The 21,414-nt window shown below is 59.2% G+C and overlaps 1 protein-coding gene across 45 annotated transcripts in view; it reads right to left on the bottom strand.

Moving 5' to 3' along the window:
- The window catches only part of RTEL1 (regulator of telomere elongation helicase 1), a 36,304-nt gene that overhangs the window by 502 nt on the left and 14,388 nt on the right, over positions 1-21,414 (bottom strand). For 6 of the 45 annotated variants that reach the window (XM_078372157.1, XM_078372152.1, XM_078372156.1 and 3 more), the window contains exons 10-35: positions 20,045-20,198; positions 16,387-16,425; positions 16,232-16,310; positions 14,735-14,832; positions 14,013-14,068; positions 10,049-10,123; positions 9,763-9,844; positions 7,932-8,064; positions 7,640-7,753; positions 7,513-7,553; positions 7,310-7,395; positions 7,091-7,168; positions 6,600-6,677; positions 6,110-6,256; positions 5,898-6,013; positions 5,572-5,695; positions 5,338-5,488; positions 4,914-5,056; positions 4,131-4,226; positions 3,038-3,236; positions 2,809-2,949; positions 1,875-1,991; positions 1,365-1,598; positions 1,124-1,279; positions 865-1,017; positions 104-563 (exon numbers count right to left, since the gene is read on the bottom strand). In XM_078372157.1, coding sequence (XP_078228283.1) covers positions 556-563; positions 865-1,017; positions 1,124-1,279; positions 1,365-1,598; positions 1,875-1,991; positions 2,809-2,949; positions 3,038-3,236; positions 4,131-4,226; positions 4,914-5,056; positions 5,338-5,488; positions 5,572-5,695; positions 5,898-6,013; positions 6,110-6,256; positions 6,600-6,677; positions 7,091-7,168; positions 7,310-7,395; positions 7,513-7,553; positions 7,640-7,753; positions 7,932-8,064; positions 9,763-9,844; positions 10,049-10,123; positions 14,013-14,068; positions 14,735-14,832; positions 16,232-16,310; positions 16,387-16,425; positions 20,045-20,198 — 2,898 coding nt within the window. In that variant the 3' untranslated portion in view covers positions 104-555. Of the gene's footprint in view, positions 1-103; positions 1,018-1,123; positions 1,280-1,364; positions 1,599-1,874; positions 1,992-2,808; positions 2,950-3,037; positions 3,237-4,130; positions 4,227-4,913; positions 5,057-5,337; positions 5,489-5,571; positions 5,696-5,897; positions 6,014-6,109; positions 6,257-6,599; positions 6,678-7,090; positions 7,169-7,309; positions 7,396-7,512; positions 7,554-7,639; positions 7,754-7,931; positions 8,065-9,762; positions 9,845-10,048; positions 10,124-10,535; positions 10,633-12,912; positions 13,175-13,308; positions 13,476-14,012; positions 14,069-14,734; positions 14,833-16,231; positions 16,311-16,386; positions 16,426-20,044; positions 20,199-21,414 lie in introns of those variants that run through there. The other 39 variants (XM_078372146.1, XM_078372145.1, XM_078372142.1 and 36 more) reach the window with 23 other exon arrangements.

Here is a 21,414-nt window from a genome sequence, read left to right as displayed (position 1 = left end):
GAAAGTAGTGTCCCGGGGGGCTGGGAGGTACCTTTGCCAACTCCCTGTTCCTCGGTGCACCCTCAAATCCCTCCACCAACCCCCAGCCACGAAAACACCATCCTGCGCACTGCCAGCAGTTTTATTAGAGAGCCCTGTCCCAATTAAAAGTGGACACATGCCCACAGGGGTCTCCTTCCTGGTCAGGGGCTCAGCTGGGACGCCCCTTGGGTACCACTCACAGGCTAGGAGCCAGGGAAAGTTCTGGGGAAACACTTTCCCAGAAACCCACCCCAGACCCCAAGGTAGCTCAGAGCTTCTCAGAGGCAAGTCCAGATCGGGCCCCACTGCAGGGACCAACCATGGGCTCCACCTGCCGGGCGCCTGCAACAGGCCAGGCAGGCATGGGTGGGCCTGTTCTATTGGGTGAGTTCTTGGCCCACCAGAGCCAAACAAGCAGGTGATCAAGCCACGTCGGGCGTGCTGAGGGCCTCCATGGGCACTCACTGGGGCTCCGGCCAGAAGACCTGCATGATACTCTGCCTCCTGCAGGTGGTGTGGCAGGCTGGGCACGTTCTAGAGGCCTGTGGAGACAACCAGCCTACTGGACATGCCTGCCAGGCACCACCCCCAGGCCAAGGGCCTGCTCTCTTCCCCTCAGCCCACCACCTGAGGCCACACCCAGCAGGGACTTCAGTAGCCGGGCACCAACCTGAAGGTACCGTTGCCAGCAGGCCTGGCAGCGCTGAAAGTCACAGGCAGGGCACTGGAAGGGCACCACGTCCTCCGCCCTGCAGCCCCGACACACACAGCCCACTGAGAGGGGCCCTCCTCCCGGAGCTGCCATGGCCTGCTGCCCAGCCAGGCCTCTCCCATGAGGCTCACCCCACTCAGATGCTGCAGGACCATGGGGAGGTCTGGAGGACTGGCTGGGCCCTGCTGCTGAACAGTCCGCCTCCACGGCCCCCGCTGGCCTCTGTCTAAGGAAGGACGAGATCTTGCTCTGCGTCTTCCCGGCCTTCTTTGGCCATGAGGGGCCTGCATGCAAAGAAGTCAGTCTGAGGGGTGCCTGGGGCTTTGCTGCTCACTCCCAGGGTGGCATGGGGCTGGGGCGCTGTCAGGAGCAGCCAGACAGGCACCCCACCTGGTTGGTGAGTCCCATGAGCGAGCACAGGAGGCGTGGCAAGGCTCTCCTCCTGGGGTCCCAGCAGCTCCATACCCCCATGGGGCCAGCCAGTCAGGTCTGTGCACGTCTGCAGGAAGCGTTGCTTGTGGTGTGGACGCACAAACATGCTGAACCCTGCGGGGGAGCTTGCTCAGACCCTGCACTGCCCCACCCTGCCCCCCACCCTCTGCGCCACCAGCTGCACCCTGGGGCCACTTGCTCTGCAGCAGGGGGAAGTCCTCAGGCCTCTCGGTGGTCAGGGCAGCCAGCACGGCCAGCACCTTGTCCAGGTCGTCGTCCTGCTTGTAGGCTCTCAGTGCTGCCAGGAGCTGGCTATAGCCTGCGGACCCCAGGGCCTGGCGGGCATCCGCCAGGTAGGCGCTCACGGCACGCTGGCCCTGCTTCCCTGCTCTGTGTGCTCCGGACCCCCACTGTGGGTGGCTTCCAGGGTCCCCTGGTGTGGGAGTAGCACGGCTCAGTGGCATTGGGGAGGAGGGCTGAGAGTCCCACCACCCTGCCTGCCCTTCCTCTCAGGAATTCCTGGATTGCTGCTCAAGATGACCTGGGGTGCGGAATCAGGAGCAGCCCCCACCAGGTGATGGCTCACCACAGCGGGAGCGCCACCGATAGCTCCAGCTCAAAGGCTCTGAGGCCACATCAAGAGTGAGCCTTGCCGAGCACCGAGAGCCCCACAAACTCACAGGCTGCATGTGGCTCAGGAGCCACCTACCTTCGGGGGGTGGCCTGGGGGTCAGGTGGGGCCCGCCCTGGTTCAGGTGCTCTCTGGGGTCCAGCTGCTGGGTGGCAGCCTTGGACAGGGTCAGCTTGGGATCGGGCGCCATCCTTCCTGATGAAGAGATGCAGAGCCACAAAGCTGGTCCCAAGCATCTGGAAAGTTCCCCGGGGCAGGGGGCAGGGCTGGCTGGGGGTGGGGGGGGGCCCTCGCCTCACCCTCTTCAGACCAGGGAGTGGAAACCCAGAAGGCACACACACAGGTGCCAGGAGCAGTGGAGGAGACACCATCCTTCTGGACCGGGGCTGGTACAGTGGCGGGCAGACCAAACCCCCACTCAGGAGCTTAGAGCCTCAGGGTGGGTAAGGTGTGAGGACACCCCAGTGAGCACCAAGTCCAGAAGGGGTCTGGGGTCTTCCCAAAAAGCTAGGTTCCCCGCTGGGGTGAACCCTGCACTAGGGGAACTCTGTGGGGCTGTTCATTAACAAACATGAAAACAGATGCTCCCGCCCCTGGAGGCTTGGGATCCACCCCAGGCAGAGGCAGGAGTAGGGAGGACGGGTCTGGGGTCTAGGACCCTGGCGTGTGCAGTTGATTCCCCAGGACCATGCCTGGGAGGCGGGGGCTATAGGAGGGACAAGGCCATGTGGGGGTTGGACAGGGCCATGTGTAGTGCGTAGGGGTCGGGGCTGTGGGAGGGGCAGGGCCGTGTATGGGGGGGCAGAGGAAGTACGTGGGGATTGGACAGGGTGGTGCATGGGGGGGTCAGGGGAAGTACATGGAGTTGCACAGGGTCTCCCCAACATGTGATGCTGCTGCTGCTGGAGATGGCCCCCATCACTCCCATATGGGAACAGAGGCACCCCAGGACCGCAGTACCACCCTGCCTTCCTCATAGGAGTCTGAAGTTCCCATAGCGGGCCCCACTTACCAGTGGGATCCAGAGCTGGCTGTGCCCGCTGCCTTTGAGGAATGCTGTGCTCAGGCTGATAGCCACAGCCTCGTCCTATTAGCTGGATGCAAACCTCCTCAAACTGCTGTTTGTGGTGGGGCCGTACAAACTGGTAGAACCCTGTGAAGCAAGTGTCTGTCCTGTTAGCCCCACCACGCACAGCAGCAGCACTGCCCTCAGGGTGGGCGGCCTCTGCAGGTGAGGGCACCTTGGAGCAGGCTGTGCTTCTTGGGGTCCTCAGCAAAGAGGGGGCGGAGGTGGGCCACCAGGGCAGCGAAGTCATCAGAACCCTTGTAGTCCTGCAGAGCCTGGGTGAAAGTGGCAAAGTTGGCCTGGCTCAGCTCCTGCTTCACAGCCACCATGAAGAGCTTGGCCCTGTCCACTTGTGCAGCAGCCGCGGGCTCCTCCTGCAGGACAGAGGCCCAAGGCTCCGTCAGGGTCAGCCTCACCGTCCCACCTGGGGCTACAGAGCCTTCCCTGGAGCACTGAGGGTTCCTTGGGACAGTGATTTTGGGGAGCGGGGTTCAGGCTGTTGCCTGACACTGGCTGGCTGGGTGGGCACAGGAAGGTGCTTCAAGAAGAAAGCCCTGGTGCTGGGCGGGGCTGGGCCTGCCTCAGATCACACAGTCAGAGACTGGCAGGGAACTGAGAACAGCGAATGGGGAGGGAAGATGGGCTCTCCCTCCAGCTGGGGGTCCTGCAGGGCCCATCTCCCTCCTCCCTCAAGCCCCCTGACCCACAGCGGATGCAGCTGAGGCTCCCAGGATGGCAGCTCATAGGAAGGGGCTTCCCAATGTGCAGTGCCTGTCTCTGCACACCCCAAGGCAGGGGTGGCCCAGGGACTCCCCACCCAGGCCCCTCAGCAGCCACCACTTCCTGATGGCACCACCCAGTTCTTCCCAGAAGCCAAGGGACAGGGACAAAGGCTGCCGCACTTGGGGCTTTCCAGCAGGCAGGGGGCTTCCTGGCTCTGGCTGTAACTCAGTTCTTTCATCCCAGGCTGGGAATGGGCTGCACCCTCACATGGGGCAGGTGCTCGTACACACTTAAGGGAAATGCCAGAGCCAGGCCTGCCCAAAGGTGGGGTCTGATTCCAGCTGGGAAGGCAGGGGGCTCATAAGGCCCCTGCAGAAGAAACTGTAGACTTGAGCCCCTGGCCTGCCAGCATCACAGCTGCCCTGAACATCAGCTCCTGAGGTGGCTTCCCTGGTCCAGTCAGGCCCACATCCCAACTTCGCTGGGGGCACCCAGGGGACCAGGAAGCTGTGCAGCCAGTGCAGGTGCAGCCACTGCTCACGCACCAGGTGGGTGACCAGCCGGATCTTCCTCCTCCCTCCTCGTGGCTCCTCTGCCAGTCTCTTCTCACATGGGAGGGACAGGGTGGAGTACCTGTGGGCCTGAGGAGGACATGGCTGTGGTTCCAACCACACACTTTGGGCCCCAAATCACCTGAGACATGTACCTGGGCCCACAGGGAAAATGGCACCCTGGGGTCTCAAGTAGCCAAGCCAGAGGCCAGGGAAGGGGTCATGGCACACCCTGGTGAGTAGAGGTTGGGGGAGGGCTCACAGTGCACCCTGGTGACAGTGCAACAACCCAGTCCTTTCCAAGCTATGCCAGGTGGCAACATGTAAGAGCAGGTCCAGAGAGGAGTCTGACCACAGCGGAGGGGCTGGCAGGAAGGGGACATGGGTGCCTGGTGTCTGCACCTGGGGCTCACTCCAGGGGCCTGAAGGGCAGGGACGGGCAGGAAGAGGGGAATGGCTCCCAGCAGGAAGTAGAAAGCTTCTGGTCGGCCTGAGAAATTATGGGCTTCTGGGGCAAAAGGCCCCAAGGAAGAAGGAACCTGGGTCCCAGCCACAGCACATTCCTGGAGAAAGTGCAGCCTCAGGCATGGCCAGTGGCAGGGACACCTGACCTTGAGTGCACTGAGCCAAGTCCACCCACCAGAGAACAAGTGATGTGCCCACCAGGCAGGGGATTTACACGAGCATGTGGGGAGGCATCTGAGGCCAGATGGGCAGGGTGGGGTTGGCCTCAGGAGACAGAGGGTCTGTGTCCATCCCAAGGCTCTGGAACTGTACCTGTTCCTTGCTGGGACCCCCGGCCTGCTGCTCGCTGTGCTCCAGGGCAGCCAGCAACCCTTTGGGCCTCTGCCCGGCAGGGACTGACTCCTGCTCATACTCCACACACAGGCTGCCCTCAAGGTCCTCAGCAGCTGGCGACCCTGCAGAAGCACCCCAGTGCCCACTGACGCCCATGGGAGCCGCTGCCTCAGTTCACCAACATGAAGGCCCTCCTGGGGGACAGCCCCAGTATCTGGGGGCCCCTGCCTAAGAGGGTCCTGGGGAGCATCCTTGCCAGGGGCATTTTCTGCCTGTAGGGGAGGGTTCCAGCCCATGGGGGCCCCACCCTGGGAGGGAGCAACAGCCTTTGCAGGTGGGAGGGATGGTGCATAAACACAGGCGAGCCGCCTGAACCCGGGTGCCTGGCGCCACCCGCCCATACCTGAGGGCTTCTGCTTCAGGCTGGGGACGTGCAGGTCCAGACTCTTAGCTTTCCTGGTAGAGAGGAGGGTGCCAGGCGACTTGGCCACTCTGACACCATCTTCTTTCTCACATGAGCTGGATGCTGCAGCCCGGGGGGCCGGTGCTGGCATCTGCAGAACCGTGGGGGTGGGTGGGCCTCTTTCTGGCCCCTCTGGGGGCAACACCCTGACCCCCTCCCTGGGCAGGAACTCACAGTTCGCTCAGCAACACGGAAGAACTGGACCACATCTCGGATGACGTGACCGAAGTTGTTGTACACCCTGACATGGGGGCGTACCCAGGAGGGCAGCTGGGCTCTGGCATCAGCAAAGGCGAACCTGGGGGGGGGGCACAGCCCTGCCACTTTGCCCACAGCCACTTCTGGGGCTCAGTTCACCAACATGAAGACCCCCATCTTGCCTGCAGGGGCCCCAGGCTGACCCAGAGTAGCCAGAGAGGCTGTGGGGGAGGTGGGGCCTCATATGGGGAAGGAGAGTCCAGGGGCCTAGTGGGGGTGAGGGAGTCTCCCCGGGACTGCACCTGTGGTCACAGAGGAAGACGGCCCCGTAGTCCTGGCGGTGCCGGATCACTCGCCCAATGGCCTGGTTCACAGCCCTGGACGCCTGCTGCCGGTACCATTCCTGCCCAGAGAGGAACTGTGGGGCCAGGGGGCTGTCATGGTGGCTCGGTCACGGCGGGAGGGACTCAGTCACCAGGCCACCTTACCCCAGCCCCACCTTGCTGCAACTCACCTGGCCCCCAGCCCCACCCTGGCCCTTCATCTCGTCCAGGAACTGCATCTTGAGGACAACCCGGGGGTCCATGCGCGGGGGGTATGGGAGGCCCGTGACGATCACACCACGGCCATTCGTGTCGGAGAAGTCCAGCCCCTCACTGGCCTAGGGGACAGGCCAGGGAGCTGCCTACACCCAGCCCAGCCACCTTCCCCGAGGCTCCATCCCAAACCAGGGGGAGGAGAAAGCCCCATCTGTGGGTCAAGACCCCACTTAGGGTCCACAGTTCCTATACGCCACCTCCCAACTCTTGTGGCCAGGAACCTCCTGCACCCTGCCTGCCCCTGGCCCTAAGCAGGACCCGCTCCCAGCAGGACCGGCAGTGCTGCACTCTTGTGGAACCCTAGGAGGGGACCAGGTAGCCCTCAGGGCACAGAGTCTGCTGGGGAGCCATGAGCACCCACCAGGGAACAGGCAACCAGATCAGGGCGGAGGCCAGAGGGCTCACCTTGCCCCGGCACACGGCCAGGAAGGCAGCGCCGGTGGACCCGGGAGAGGTGACCCTCTCGTAGTAAGCACTGATGGTCTAGAAGGAGAGTTAGTCAGACTGAGCCTGGAGCCCACCCCTGGCTCCTTTCTCCCCCATGAGAAAGACCCAGGTCTCATCCTCCAAGATGAAGGATCGTCCTAGCCAGGAAGGCCAATCGGGGCTGACCCCATACCTGCTCAGTGCTTCCCAGAAAACATGGGGAACCCCAGGACTAGAGTGGCTGGCTGGGACTAGTCAGACAGGAAGGCCACCATCACCACACCCACCCAGTGCTGGGGTCTTTCTAAGAGGCAACACCCAGGGCCAGGAAGGAAACACAGGAGCCCCGAAGAGGCAACTGGGAGCCAGCCAGAGCCAGGGTCAGGGCTGGTGGTCAGCCCCAGGAAGGTCGTGAGGGGCAGGAGAGGCACGGGGGGGCAGTGGGCCCAGAGCCCCAACCATATGCCAACCTCAGAGAAGCTGCCTTTGCTCCTGGGTTCCACGAACAGTGGCTTCAGCGCCTCTATCTTCCTGGCGAAGTCTCGGGCCTGGGAGAGGAAAAGGCAGGGTCACAGTAGGCCTGGTTACCCCGCCATCTGATGAGGGCAGGCAGGGGCTGTGGCCACCACCTGCTCTGTGCTCCAGTCCTGCCCTCACCCACCCTGCCCAGGACACTGGGAGAAACGCACCCGCCAGAACTCCAGGCTTTTTTCCATGACAGGATAGGAAGGGAAGAAGACAAGGAGCCCGTAGGGGACCACGCGGGCGATGTTGCCTGCAAATGCCATAGCCGGGGTCAAGGCAGGCGAGGGCGTCTGTGGGGTCCCTATCAGCTCCTGGAAGCAGGGGTCCAGGATGCAGGATGGGCACAGCTGGGGCACAGGGCACTCACCCAGAGCCTTCCCCAGGGAGGACAAGCACTCCTCAGAATACCTGCAGAGCAGAGAGGCCACTGCTCAGGGCCTGGGGCTCAGCACCCCCACCTCCCACCCCAGCAGGGCCCAGGGACAGGCCCTTACCGCCTGTCAAACGCAGAGCTCAACTGGGCTCCGTCGGGGCCTCTGGGGACAACCCCCACCCAGATCTGGTGCTTGTCAATGATGTGTGGGTTCTCCAGGCAGACTGGGAAAGGGCTAAGCATGGCCAGTGGGAGCGGACAGTGGGGAAATGTACCAGCACCCCTTTAGCCCATGAGGCCTGAGACCCCAGCAAGGCCTGAGACCCCAGCACCCCCGCTCATGGGAACCCCCAGCACCCCCACCCCATTGGCCGGCGTCACCAGTGCTGAGGCCCCTGGCAGGGTGGCCGTACATCTGCATCTCCAGGGCAAAGGAGGACACTGGGGCCAGCGTGCCGCTGGTGAGGATGAGGGTGCGGACACCCTGGCGGACCAGCTCTCGCATGCTGTGGCCAGGACTGAAGCACCAGTAGCTCAGGACCTTCCCTGTGGGTGGCAGGCAGGGGGCACAGGGTGTGAGAACGGGACTGGGGGCCTGACTGCCTGCCTCTCTGCCCGTCACCCTCTCCACCCACTGCCATCAAGCAAGCGAGCCGCCTGAAGTCAGGACAAAGAACACTGCCCTGAATGTGAGCACAGCCTGCCAGCGGGGGGCCCCTCTTGGGGGTCCTGGGAGTAGGAGGCAGACCCCAGGCAGATGCTGGGAACACCTCCAGAGAGGTCAGCCCACTCTAACCCTAAACTTCTTCAGAAATGGTGACGTGGGGCTCAGGGCAAGGAGCCCATCCCGCCAAGAGTACACGGGAAGGAAGCAGCCAGCGCCTGAATTCCAAGGAAGCGCTGCGGAAGAGGGAGTGCAAATTCCCACATGGCCTGGAAGAGGGAAAGTGCACAGGCCTCCAAGTTGCGTCAGCAGGGAATAATGTCACTGGTTCAAAGGAGTTCCTAGAAGTGCTTGACCAACTGGCCAAGGTGGCCGTGGCCTGCGGAGGAGGCTGAGCCTGTGTGTGTGCTGGAATTTGGGAATCCAAACAGTGCTGGCAGAATGACTGTGACTCTAAAGTCAAGAGCGGGCCGGCAGGGACGAGGCACCTTTCCTAACAAAGGCAACACGGCTTCCTGGGGCTGAATGTACTCTGTGACGGGAAACTCCCCCTTCTTCCCCCCGACCTCTAGGAGCTCATTTCCTACAAACGCCCAACACAGGGAGTGGCTGCTTCTGAGAAGTCAATGGAACAAGTTCCAGGCCCTGGGGATCTGTGTGCAGCCGGCTGCCTCAGGCACGTGCTGCCTCACGTAACCCCAGCTGCGTGAGGGGCTGGTCTCCCTCACAGGATGGAGGCTTCCCGCGGGACAGGCCTTGCTGCAGGCCATCACTGAGCAATGTCAAGCCACCGGCAATGATGCCCTCCCAGCCCTTCCTTTTCGGCTCCTCCAGGCAGACCCAAACCACAGCAACCACACTTGGGGCTGCCTCAGCCGGGGCCACGTCATGCCACCGTGGTTTGGCAGATGGCAGCCCACACAGAATGTGCCAGAGAGGGACAAGCCAAGCCCAGGGACAAGGCCCCACGGGAGCACAAGGAAGGGGCAGTGGCTCTGCCACTGCAGCTGTGAAGCCCCACCCTGGACACCACACAGTGGGGGTGGGGCCAGACACACCCCAAGAATGGAGGGCTCTGGACACAGAGCGAGGGGACACTCACAGACCCCATCCATATGGCATCCCCAGCAGCTCCGACTCTAAGAACCACAGAGCAGGGGAAGCCAATGAGGCACCTGGGGCCTCGGGGCCTATGCTCGCCATGGGCTTCGGGCAATAGGGTCAGCCGGGCAACCTTCAGATGGGACCGAGGCTTGGTGCCTCACTGCGCAGGTCTGTGCTGACTGCCTGGGCATAAATGAGCGTGTCCTGGCAGAGAGGTCTGGCTGGACCATGGCTCTGCCACCACCAACCGTTACTTTGGGCAGGTCATGGTGCTATCAGGCCCTCTCCTAGGTCTCTCAGTAACTCCAGCTTTCAGAGGGGCAGTAAGGAGAGGCTCTCAAGAGGCCTGGACATGGAGAAGGTGGCCAGGCCCAGAGGGGCAGGAGGCCCACGGCTGGCCGCCTGCCTAGCCATGGCGTGGTAGTACCGGATGCCGCTCCTGGGGGGGCGGGAAGTGCGTGGACCCAGGTCCATACCTGGCTTTCTGGCTGCAGTGGTGCTCCAGGCATCGGACTGCTGAGCTGCCCTCCAGTGACCAGCATCATGATGGATGTGCACCTGAGGGGACAGGACCAGGTGTGTGAAGGCATGCCCACGTCCTGGGGGTGGCCCCTTACCATTCAGGACCGCAGGACCCCAGCCCCACCTGCCTCCTAGAGGGGCAGGTGTGTGGAGCCCTGCCTACGTCCTGGGGGCAGCCCCTTACTGTTCAGGTCCATGGGATTCCCACCCCCACCTGCCTCCTGGAGGGGAGGCCCCTACCTTATAGGACCGTAAGGCCCCTAGCCCCTCCAGGAAATCAGGGCCGAACTCAGAGGGGTCCACACTGAACACAATCTGAAAGGCAGAGGAAGAGCAGCCCCGTCAGGAGCCTGAGGCCAGAGGCCAGAGGCCAGAGCCCTGCAGGGTGCACAGGCGTCCCCAGAGCACGGAGCCCTAGAGGCCATCCGACCTTCCACAGCATCAGCCCCACACACGGAAGGCCAGACAACACCCAGGGGTCATGGGTTTACCAGCCCCTGCCATCATGTAGTGCCAGGCCAAGGGATAGGACCTGGCACCTGCCTGATGCCTCTGTGAGCAGCGTCCCAGCGAGCTCTGTGTTCCCCACACACAGGCCACCTCCATGCACTGGAAATGCAGCAGCCAGCAGGTCCTCTCCTTGCCGACTGGCCCTGCCCTCCTCTCTGTGCCCGAGGGCCCCAAATTAATCCAGAAATTCAACGTGGCCTAGTGAGGTGGCTCACACCTGTAATCCCAGCACTCCGGGAAGCCGAGAGAAGCAAATTGCTTGAACCCAGGATTTTTGAGACCAGCCTGGGAAACATGGTGCAACCCCAGGGTCTCTGCCAAAAAAAGAAAAAAGAAAAATTAGCCAGGCATGGTGGCATGTGCCTGTGGTTCCTGCTGCTCGGAAGGCTGAGCTAAGAGATGGCCTGAGCCCAGGAGGCTGAGGCTACAGTAAGCCGTGATGGTGCCACCGCACTCCAGCCTGGGCAACAGAGACCCTGACTGAAAAACAGAGTCAACACATTCCAGTCAAAATCACAGCCAGGTTTTTAAAGGAAGTCAATACGCCGACTCCAAGAAGCACTGTGGAGAACATGTCAAGACAGGCTCAAAGAGCAAGAGGCCTGGAGTGGTGATTCACACCTGCAGTCCCAGTGCTCTGGGAGGCCGAGGCAGGTATATCACCTGAGGTCAGGAGTTTGAGAGCGGCCTTGCCAACATTTAGTGAAAACAGTCTCTACTAAAAATAAACAAATAAATACAAACAAAAACAAGAAAAAATTGGTTCCGGCTGACACCAGGACTTCTGACAAAACACAGTGAACAAAAACATGAGGAAAACAGCAGAGTGGCAGGTGCTCCGTGGAGTCGGGAAAAGCCGAGCAGCTCGGTCAGCGCAGAACCACAAGCCTGGCGTGCTAGGAAAAATCAAGGCAGATTCTGCCTTTCACACTCCACAGGTGCCGTCAGAAGGTGTGGAAGCCCAGACACAGAGCTCCATCGCGCTGCAGTGCAATTTGGAAAACATGTAAGACAAAGTTTATCATCTTGGTTGAGAGGCACAAGCTCAGGACAAAAATCTGACACCAAGGAAATGTCCGTTCACCAAACCTGTCCTGACAATGGAAAAAGTCCAGCAAGACCTGTGGTCGGGTACGGGTTTCTCTGAACTCACGGGGAGCCATGCATATCAATGGGAAAAGGACGATGCCAGCACGGGGAGAAAGCGTGTGACTACCATTCCCAGAAAGGGAGCCGCAAACAGCCAGAACAGGAACCCAAAGCCCGTAAAAGGCCAGGAGAGCGGCCACGTCAGCCAAGCCGCTGCCACCAGAGCCCCAGAGACAGACACACAGCAGGGATTTGTGCTGAGCAGACACCGTGTCTGGAACACACACCTGGCAAGGCATGGGGATTTGTGCACATGTGGCATTTTTTTTTTTTTTTTACTGTTTCCCAAAGAATGGTGCACGTATTATGCATACGAGTGCGTGAGCCTGGGTATGCACGGGAGAGAGAAACTGCCTCCCATTCCTTCCTTCCTTCCCAGCCATGTTCACTGGCAAGACAGTGAAACACAAGGCTTTGCCTTTTACCCAAGCACTGGCCTACAGGGAGGGATGAAAATAACAGAACAAATTGACCATGACACTGGTGGCTGCCGTGAGCAGGGGCTGAGGCTGCCTCAGGAAACAGCTCACTTCGAAAATCCCTGTGCTGGGAAGGCACAGAAGCTCTTGCCTATAATCCTAGCACTTTGGGAGGCCAACGTGGGCAGGAGTTTGAGACTAGCCTGGGCAACATGGAAAGACCCCATTTCTACAAAAAAATTTTTTTAATTAGCTAAGTATGGTGGTGCATGCCTGTGTTCCCAGTTATTCAGGCAGCTGACAGAAGAGAATGGCTTGAGCCCAGGAGGCTGAGGCTACAGTGAGCTGTGATCAAACCCCTGCACTCTAGCTAGGGTGACAAGAGCGAAACCCTGTCTTAAAAAAATAATAAAAATCCTGCTGTGCCTCCGCCCCAAGGACGCCTCAGGCACAGAGGAATGGGGGACCCAGCAGTCTCACAGGGGCTAGGCTAGCAGCAACTGGCTCCCCAGCACAGGCCAGCCCTGCCCAGAGTTCACCCCCAGCTAAGCTATGACTACCCAGCACCCACCGGCCCTGCCCAGAGTTCACCCCCAGCTAAGCTATGACTACCCAGCACCCACCGGCCCTGCCCGGAGTTCGCCTCCAGCTAAGCTGTGCATCCCACATCTTCATCCTTGGACCACCAGCCCCACTCTGCCCCCATGGTCACTCAGGGCTGCAAGCCCGGCCCAGCACCCACCCTGTGAGCACTGCCCACACCTGCCCAGCACACCAGGTCCCCACAGGGGCACCCGCAGGGGCTCAGGAGTAGTGGCAGTTGAGCACTGTGCTCGGTTGTTCATCACCCCCAGGGCTGGGTGGACCTGAGTCATCTGCCAGCGGCTACTTAGAGCAGTAGTCAAAGGAAATTCTAAACCAGTGGAGCAGGGTTTGGTTCCAGTGTGGACGAGAGGGAAGACTTTTCCCTAAGTGGAGCCTGGGAAGCCATATTCCAGGGAGGGGAAGGTTGCAACCAGCACATACCTGCCCTCTAGGCCCTGGTGCCGCAGGGCTGCCTGGTCTGGCCATGTGCTGCAGGTGCTCTGCAGCCACCCATCGGGGACAAGGAAGCAGGTCCACCTGGCAGGAACACGGCCTCTGGCTTAAAGAGACAGCCATGCTCCAGGCAGGACAGCACAGCGGCCCTTGGCAAGCAGGAGCCACAGAGGGCGTGTGTGGGTCCTGGAATACCGTGCCCTTGGGGAGGAGCTGGGAGGACAAGGCAGTGCTGTCTTTCCAGCCCCACCTGCGGCACAGAGAAGACACAGGCTACAGGCTATGGCGTCACTGGCCGCAGAGATGGCCAAGGTGGAGAGAGGGCTGAGCCTGGGCCCTATCACCCCGTGCCCACCCCACCTGCTCCCTGCCCGGGCCTCACACCTGCTCAGAGCTGCATCCGTGAAGAAGGCAGCACCTGGCTGTCCGGCAGCATGGACAGAGCACTGCAGCGTGGGCACAGGCCGGCCATACGTCCCGGGGTTCTTCTGCAGCCTCCCCAGCTCAAGCACCGCAAAGGCCAGGCAGACACTCATGAAGCTGTCACAGAGCTGGACAGCCCCAGCCAACCCCATCACGACCTCACGTGGCCAGGAGGTGTAGTGTGGGCAGCACACAGGCAGCCTCACACGGCTCCATGCGGCCACCTGTCCCGATTTCACCAAGGACTCATGGCCTCCCAGTCAGGGACTTGAGGGTCTGCTTCTAAAAACTCACCAAGGCTCAGGAGAGGCAAGCGTGCGCCCAGAGCACCTAAAAATGGGGCTTGCCCTTCCGAACCCAACAGGCACCTCTGCATCAGGGAAAGCAAGTGCAGGCACTGCCACAGGCATGGAGCCAGGAGCAGACCTCACACGGGCATGATCCCCAAGAAGTCACGTGCCACCAGACCTCGTCCTCCACCATCCCTGCTCTCCCAGTGTGGGTGCAGGGCATGGGAAAGGTGCTGTGGGTTTGCCAATTAGAAACACGTGGTGTGGGGGCCTTTGTCCCATTCCCAAGTCTAGAATCAGTAACGAGTACAACAGGAGAAGGCACCCGCCCGGCTTCCATCGGGGAAGGATATGTCACAGAGGAGCAGGCCCCACCTGGATGATGTCTGCCAGCTTCTGCAGTCCAGCCGTGTTGGTGAACACTCCGGCACCTAGGGGGCAGCAGGGCACTGACACCCACACCACAGGCAGGGGAGGCCCTGGCCCTGGCCCCTTCAGCCATGAGCCCGCTCAGCCCAACTGCCAAGCCCCATCTCCTGCCTGACCAGGGAGCCAGGGTGGATTGCAGCTCCCACTCAGGGCAGGCAGCTCAGCTGCTCTTCCCATCAGCCAGGAGAGAAGCCAGGCAGGGACAGTCTCCAGGGGGATCAGTGGGACTTGAAAAGTCCCTCTATGGTCACATAAGGGTTGAAGTAGCAAGAGCCACCCTCCCCAGTACCCAGGAGTGCAGTAAAGACCCCAATGGGTCTGGCATCTCAAAACCAGAGCAGCCCATGGGGACACTGTCCCTCAAAGCCTCTGGACCCCACAACCTTGAGCAGAAGCAGGATTTGGGTGGTATGGAGAACCCAGCTAGGGCCTCTGGCTGCTCTTCCTTAAAAGGGGAATAATGAGATGAGGCTGCAGGACTAAAGCTCTATAGCAATTGGCAAGTGGCACTCATGCCGCCACATCCCAATCAGAAGGCGAGGCTCTGCGGACCTGTTCCTGCAGACAGTTGACAGCAGGTGCCACCGAGGGCGCAACTGCCAGGATAGAAGGCCTGCACCCCACCGCCCCACGCTGGCCTGCACTGAAGACCCCACCCCAACACTCACGTCCTGCCAGGTGCTGGATGATCTGGTCCAGCGAGTCCAGGATGCACCCCTTGGTCTGAAACGTGAGCTGGGCTTCAGCAAACAGCTCAAAGATGTAGCTGCCAAGGAGAAGGCAAGCTTGAGTCCGGGATGGGGGGTGGAGACCAGGCTGCAGCTTTGGGAACTTAGGGCATCGGCCGTGTGAGTTCCCTTCCCTTGGAAACAAACTGAGCCCTCCAGGGGACGTCAGCATGGAGGTGAGAGGTGGAGACAGGAGGCGTGGCCAGCAGGAGAACAGCCGCAAGGGCAGGGGACGCCCATTGGAAGGGAGAGATGGGGTCGCTGGGGGGTTGTCAAGGGCGTCTGGGAGGTGGTGGCAGAGTCCCCAGAGCTTTGGAAAATGACAATGATGGGAGCAGCAGAAGCTACAGGAGGGGCCCATGGGGGTCCAGGGTGACCAAGGAGCCAGGTCAGAGCCTTGAGCCTTACGCTGAGGACATTGGCTCTACCTGGAAGCAAATGGAGCCCCCACAAGGTCGGCACTCAGGCAGATGGCATGCAGGACCCAGAATGTGCTCTGCCTTGGTGGCTGTGTGCTGAGGAGAGCCCCCACGCAGGCCCAGCCCTGACTCCTCATCTGCCTGCAGGACAGACGATGAACCCTGCTCCCATGGCTGTGGAGACTAGAGCCCCACAAAGCATTCAGAATGTTCCGAGCCTCCCGGAGTCCAAAAGAGGTGGTAGCTGGGACACTCAAGGTCCTAACAAGAAGGTCTTGTTCTAACAGGCACCTGTGCTGCAAATGAAGGGCTGGAGCAGGGTCTGAGGAAAGGCCTGTTGGGGGAGAAACTACGGAAGACCCAGGACCTGTGTGGGAGTCTGTGCTGCTGCTCTCAAGGTCTCACAAGTAACATAAAGCGGGTCTCACAAAGGGAAAACAGAACTCACTGGTGTGTGGGGACCCAGGACGGCACCACGGCCCATCTCCAGCTCTGGGCTGGGCCTGCAGTGAAGTGGCCACGGCCCGTCTCCAGCTCTAGGCTGGGCCTGCAGTGGAGTGGCCACGGCCCGTCTCCAGCTCTAGGCTGGGCCTGCAGTGAAGTGGCCACGGCTGGGCCTGCAGTGAAGCGGCCACAGCCCATCTCCAGCTCTAGACTGGGCCTGCAGTGAAGCGGCCACGGCCTGTCTCCAGCTCTAGGCTGGGCCTGCAGTGAAGCAGCCACGGCCCGTCTCTAGCTCTAGGGTGGTCGTCACTGGTGTGTGGGGACCCAGGACGGCACCATGGCCCATCTCCAGCTCTAGGCTGGGCCTGCAGTTAAGTGGCCACAGCCCCTCTCCAGCTCTAGGCTGGGCCTGCAGTGAAGCAGCCACAGCCCGTCTCCAGCTCTAGGCTGGGCCTGCAGTGAAGCAGCCACAGCCCGTCTCCAGCTCTAGGCTGGGCCTGCAGTGAAGCGGCCACGGCCCATCTCCAGCTCTAGGCTGGGCCTGCAGTGAAGCAGCTCCCTCCTCGCCTCTCACCTCCCTGGCTTGGTGACTCCGCTGTTGTCTCCAGGCAGCTCGATGGCATCGATGGCCCCCTCCAGACGGAGCAGGATCACTGTGGGTTGAGGGGGTGTCAGGGGAGGCCCCACCCAGCTCCAAGGAAGTAGGTAGGGCGGGAGGGCAGCACTTACTCTTCAGCTTTGCAATGTCTTCCAGCTCCATGTTCAGTCCTGCGTAAGAGAAAAGCAGCAATGGCACAGTTCATGCTCGTGCCAACTACCGTGCCCTTAACAGGATTCCTGGCGGGGAAGAAAGGACTCCATAGAATTCTTCATGGGAAGGAAGAGGCTCCATAGAATCCACGAAGGCCACATCCAAACTGGAGACACCAGGAGAAGCAGGAGGTGTTTTCCCTTTATTTATTTTTGAGACACTGGATCCCATGAATGGGATCACACACAGCATTTATCCCACCTTTCCTGTGTGATGGGACCACACACGGCATTTATCCCACCTTTCCTGTGTGATGGGACCACACACATTTATCCCGCCTTTCCCGTGTGATGGGACCACACATAGCATTTATCCTGCCTTTCCTATGTGATGGGACCACACACAGCATTTATCCCGCCTTTCCTATGTGATGGGACCACACAGCATTTATCCCGCCTTTCCTGTGTGATGGGACCACACACAGCATTTATCCTGCCTTCCCTGTGTGATGAGACCACACAGCATTTACCCCGCCTTTCCTGTGTGAACCTGACCACACACAGCATTTATCCCGCCTTTCCTGTATGAATGGGACCACACCTGACATTTATCCTGCCTTTCCTGTGTGATGGGACCACACATTCTAATGTGATGCAGACCACTGTCCTAAATTATTCCTGCTAACGACTAAGTTGTGGAATTAGCACACTACCATCTTTCAACCCCCAATAATTAACAGATCCAGGTGTTCAGCAGCAACACTGTTAGCATCAGAAGAAAATGGAAACAGGATACTGTGATATGCCTGATAGAAAGGGCATCATCTCACCTGGAGCCCTGCAAAACACAGCCCAAGTCTAACGGGCTCTCAAGCTACCTAATTCCAGGTGTGGTGGCTCACGCCTGTAATCCCAGCACTTTGGGAGGCCGAGGCAGGCAGATCACAAGGTCAGGAGGTTGAGACCATCCTGGCCAACATGGTGAAACCCCGTCTCTACTAAAATACAAAAAATTAGCCAGGCATGGTGGTGTGCGCCTGTAGTCCCAGCTACTTGGGAGGCTGAGGCAGAAGAAGCTTGAACCCGGGAGGCAGAGGTTGCAGTGAACCAAGATCATGCCACTGCACTCCAGCCTGGCGACAGAACAAGCCTCCTTCTCAAAAACAACAAACAAAACAAAACCACCTAAATGTACCGGGAACTCGTGTGACTGCCCCTCTCGTACACAGATCAGACTCCTGCCCAAGTGTAACTGGGGCTCTCAAACCACCTAAGTGCAGAGAAGATGCGGGAGCCAATAGGACTTCCCCTCCTGTACACAGATTCAGACTCTCAGAATAAACGGCCTGGGCTCTTCGATAAATAAAGTGTGAGGAAAAGAATGGATCCTGCTGAGCATGGTGGCACATGCCTGTAGTCCCAGGAGTTTGGCAGGCTGAGGCAGGAGAATCGACCCAGGAGGTGGTGGCTGCGGTGAGTTGTGACGGCACCACTGCTCTCCAGCCTGGGTGACAGAGTGCGACTCCGTCTCCAAAGGGGTGGGGAACGAACAGGGATGAAAACTGAAGCTCCAATCCTGAATGAGACGGAAACAGCGCCCCGCCACCACATGTCCCCCACGAGTTTGAACAAAAAGCCCTGCACTTCAAGCAACTACCGAAACTGGACAGTGAGGAAGGGAGGCAGTGGTGATGGGGCGGGCAGTGGTTCCTCACACGTTGTATATCCCGGCCGAGGTGCTAGGAACCTCGCAACCTGGAAACACCACAGGCATGAACCAGAAATAGCCAGAGAAAAGTCCTCTCTTCCAGCCAAAGGGCCAGGAAGAGGACAGCCTTCCTGCTGGACAGAACTCTTCTGACCCAATCTGTCCCCACGCCAAGTGACCACCACGAAGAGGCTGCAGCTCACCCCCCATGACACACTGTGGCCACACACCATGCATGAGCAAACATCAGCAAAGAGGTGGCACACCCCCCTCCCGACGAAGCAGCAGCTGCAGAGACACGAGGAGGAGACCTGTCATCCCTGCCCTGAGCCAAGCAAAGGATGGAAAGAGGTGGCCGTCCGCTCCCAGTTAGAGAGGCGGGGTTGGGGGACCATGGAGAGGAGGGAAGTGGAGCGTTCAAAGTCCAAGGAACCCCCTCCCCTACTGCAGCGCTCTGCAGTCTTGAGAGCCGGTGGCAGTGGTGTGCACCTGCGGTCACAGTGCTTTAAGAGGCTGAGATGGGAAGATCCGTGAACCCAGGAGACCGAGGCTACAGGGAGCTATGATCGTGCATTCCAGCCTGGACAAGAGTGAAACCCTGTCACTTAAATATGTGTATATACATACAAAGGGACCCTAAAGCCAGAACACCTGAAGCCAGATCCTAAAGACAGAACACTTCTGTGCTAAACAAATGACAAGTTTGGGAACTCTCTCTCTACCATGCAACAGCCTTGGTGAGGAGGGTGAGGACAGTGCCACCCAGGGTCCAGGGTCCCCATGGTGTCCGTCCACACGTATGATTTTAAAAGAAAATGGGAGAAGCTGATGCTGTTTACACCCAGAGATGCCCACATCAAAGCAGTGCCACAGCAGAAGAACATATGGAAATATTCAGACTCCCAGTCAGCTGTTTACAGAGACCACATAGAAAATATGGACCAAGGCAGGGTGCAGTGGCTCATGCCTGTAATCCCAGCATTTTGGGAGGCTGAGGCAGGTGGATCACCTGAGGTCAAGAGTTCAAGACCAGCCTGGCCAACATGGTGAAACCCTGTCTCTACTAAAAATACAAAAAATTAACTGGGTGTGGTGGTGGGCGCCTGTAATCCCAGTTACTTGAGAGGCTGAGGCACAGAATCGCTTGAACCTGGGAGGCAGAGGCTGCAGTGAGCAGAGACTGTGCCACTGCACTCCTGCCTGGGCAACAAGAGCAAAACTCCGTCTCAGAAAAAAAAGAAAGAAAGGAAGAGAATATGGACCAACTGAACACATCCATAAAGGATTTCCACATGTGCCATGACTAGCGCTATATGAAAATACGCCTCTGGACAAACACTGGGAAGGAACCCACAGGCATAGCAAGTGGCATGGCAGCAGATTCGCAGGTCATTTAAAAATGCAAAATGCACTTACAGTGAATATATTTAGTTTTCCTTTTTTTTTTTTTGAGATGGCCTTACTCTGTCACCCAGGCTGGAGTGCAGTGAAGCCATCTGGGGCAACCTCTGCCTTCCAGGCTCACAGTCCTCCCACTTCAGTCTCCAGAACAGCTCAGACCACAGGCGCACACCACCACACCTGGCCAAGTTTCTGGTAGTGGCAAGGTTTCGCTCTGTTGCTCAGGCTGGTCTCAAACTCATGGCTTCAAGCAATGTGGGTTTCCAATTTTACATAGTAGAAGCCAAGTTGATACTGGCTGGGAGAAGACGTAAGGTCTTCAGAAAATGCCAGAACTACTAAGCAATAACAGCCCTTCCAGTCTACAGGACCGTGAACAATTCACACCCAGGAAGCCTCTGAGAGAAGCTGATGCCATGCAGTGCCAGCCTGTGTGTGGTGCCCAGGGAGACCACACACAGTCACAGGGCAGGCTGTCCCCCACAGCAGCCTGGGGCTCAGGACCCAGGAGCCTGGCTGTGAACGCACCTGAGCTGGGGGTGTCCGCGCTGAACTCTGGGTGGGGCTCGCCCTGCTGCGCTGCCTTGGTCTGCTCCTCCAGCACCCGGTCTATGACGTCTAGTCCTGAAGCCAGGTCCTGGGGTGTCAGGTCAAAGGATGCCGATTCTTCACATATCTTCTCCTGGAGGCCAACCACACCCGAATCACCACAGAACAGGACAGGAATGGGGGTTCCAGGAAGCAGAAATGGGGTGGGGGTGCAGGAGGCACAGGAAGCTGACAGCCAAGTCCCCAAAGCCATGTCCTGGAGTCTCTAAGGCCAGGCCAGAAGCAGGTCCAAACACAACTGTCTGGCCAATGTTTAGAAACAATTATTTCAGGCCAGGCGCGATGGCTCGCACCTGTAAATCCAGCACTTTGGGAGGCCGAGACAGGCAGATCACTTGAGCTCAGGAGTTCAACACCAGCCTGGGCAACAGTTCAACACCAGCCCGGCATGATGATGTGCACCCGCAGTTCCAACTACTCGGGAGGCTGACTTGAATGCAGTAGGCGGAGATTTTGGTGAGCCAAGATCGTACCACTGCACTCCAGCCTGGATGACAGAATGAAATCCTGTCTCAAAAAGCAAACAAATAATGATTATTTCACTTGAGTTGCCAACATTTTTTTTTTTTTTCTGAGATGGAGTTTCGCTCTCGTTACCCAGGCTGGAGTGCAATGGCACGATCTCGGCTCACCGCAACCTCCGCCTCCTGGGTTCAGGCAATTCTCCTGCCTCAGCCTCCTTAGTAGCTGGGATTACAGGTACGTGCCACCATGCCCAGCTAATTTTTTGTATTTTTAGTAGAGACGGGGTTTCACCATGTTGACCAGGATGGTCTCGATCTCTTGACCTCGTGATCCACCCACCTCGGCCTCCCAAAGTGCTGGGATTACAGGCTTGAGCCACCGCGCCCAGCCCCCTTTTTTTTTGACACAGAACCTTGCTTTTGCCCAGGCTGGAGTGCAGTGGTATGATCTTGGCTCACTGCAGCCTCCGCCTCCAGGGTTCAAGTGATTCTCCAGCCTCAGCCTCCAGAGTAGCTGGGATTACAAGCACCCACCACCATGCCTGCTAATCTTGGTATTTTTAGTAGAGACAGGTTTCACCATGTTGGCCAGACTGGTCTCGATCTCCTCAAATGATCCGCCAACATAGGCCTCCCAAAGTGCCAGGATTACAGGCATGAACCACCATGCTCAGCCAAAAATTTTTTTTTGAGACAGAATCTCACTCTGTCATCCAGGCTGGCATACAGTGGCATGATCACAGCTCACTGTAACCTCTGCCTCCCGGGTTCAAGCGATTCTCCTGCATCAGCCTCCCGAACAGCTGGGATCACAGGCACCTGCCA

The sequence above is a fragment of the Callithrix jacchus genome, chromosome 5 (genome assembly GCF_049354715.1).
Source record: "Callithrix jacchus isolate 240 chromosome 5, calJac240_pri, whole genome shotgun sequence".
In the NCBI taxonomy this organism is placed as follows: domain Eukaryota; kingdom Metazoa; phylum Chordata; class Mammalia; order Primates; family Cebidae; genus Callithrix; species Callithrix jacchus.
This window is presented reverse-complemented; position numbering and strand designations above follow the sequence as displayed.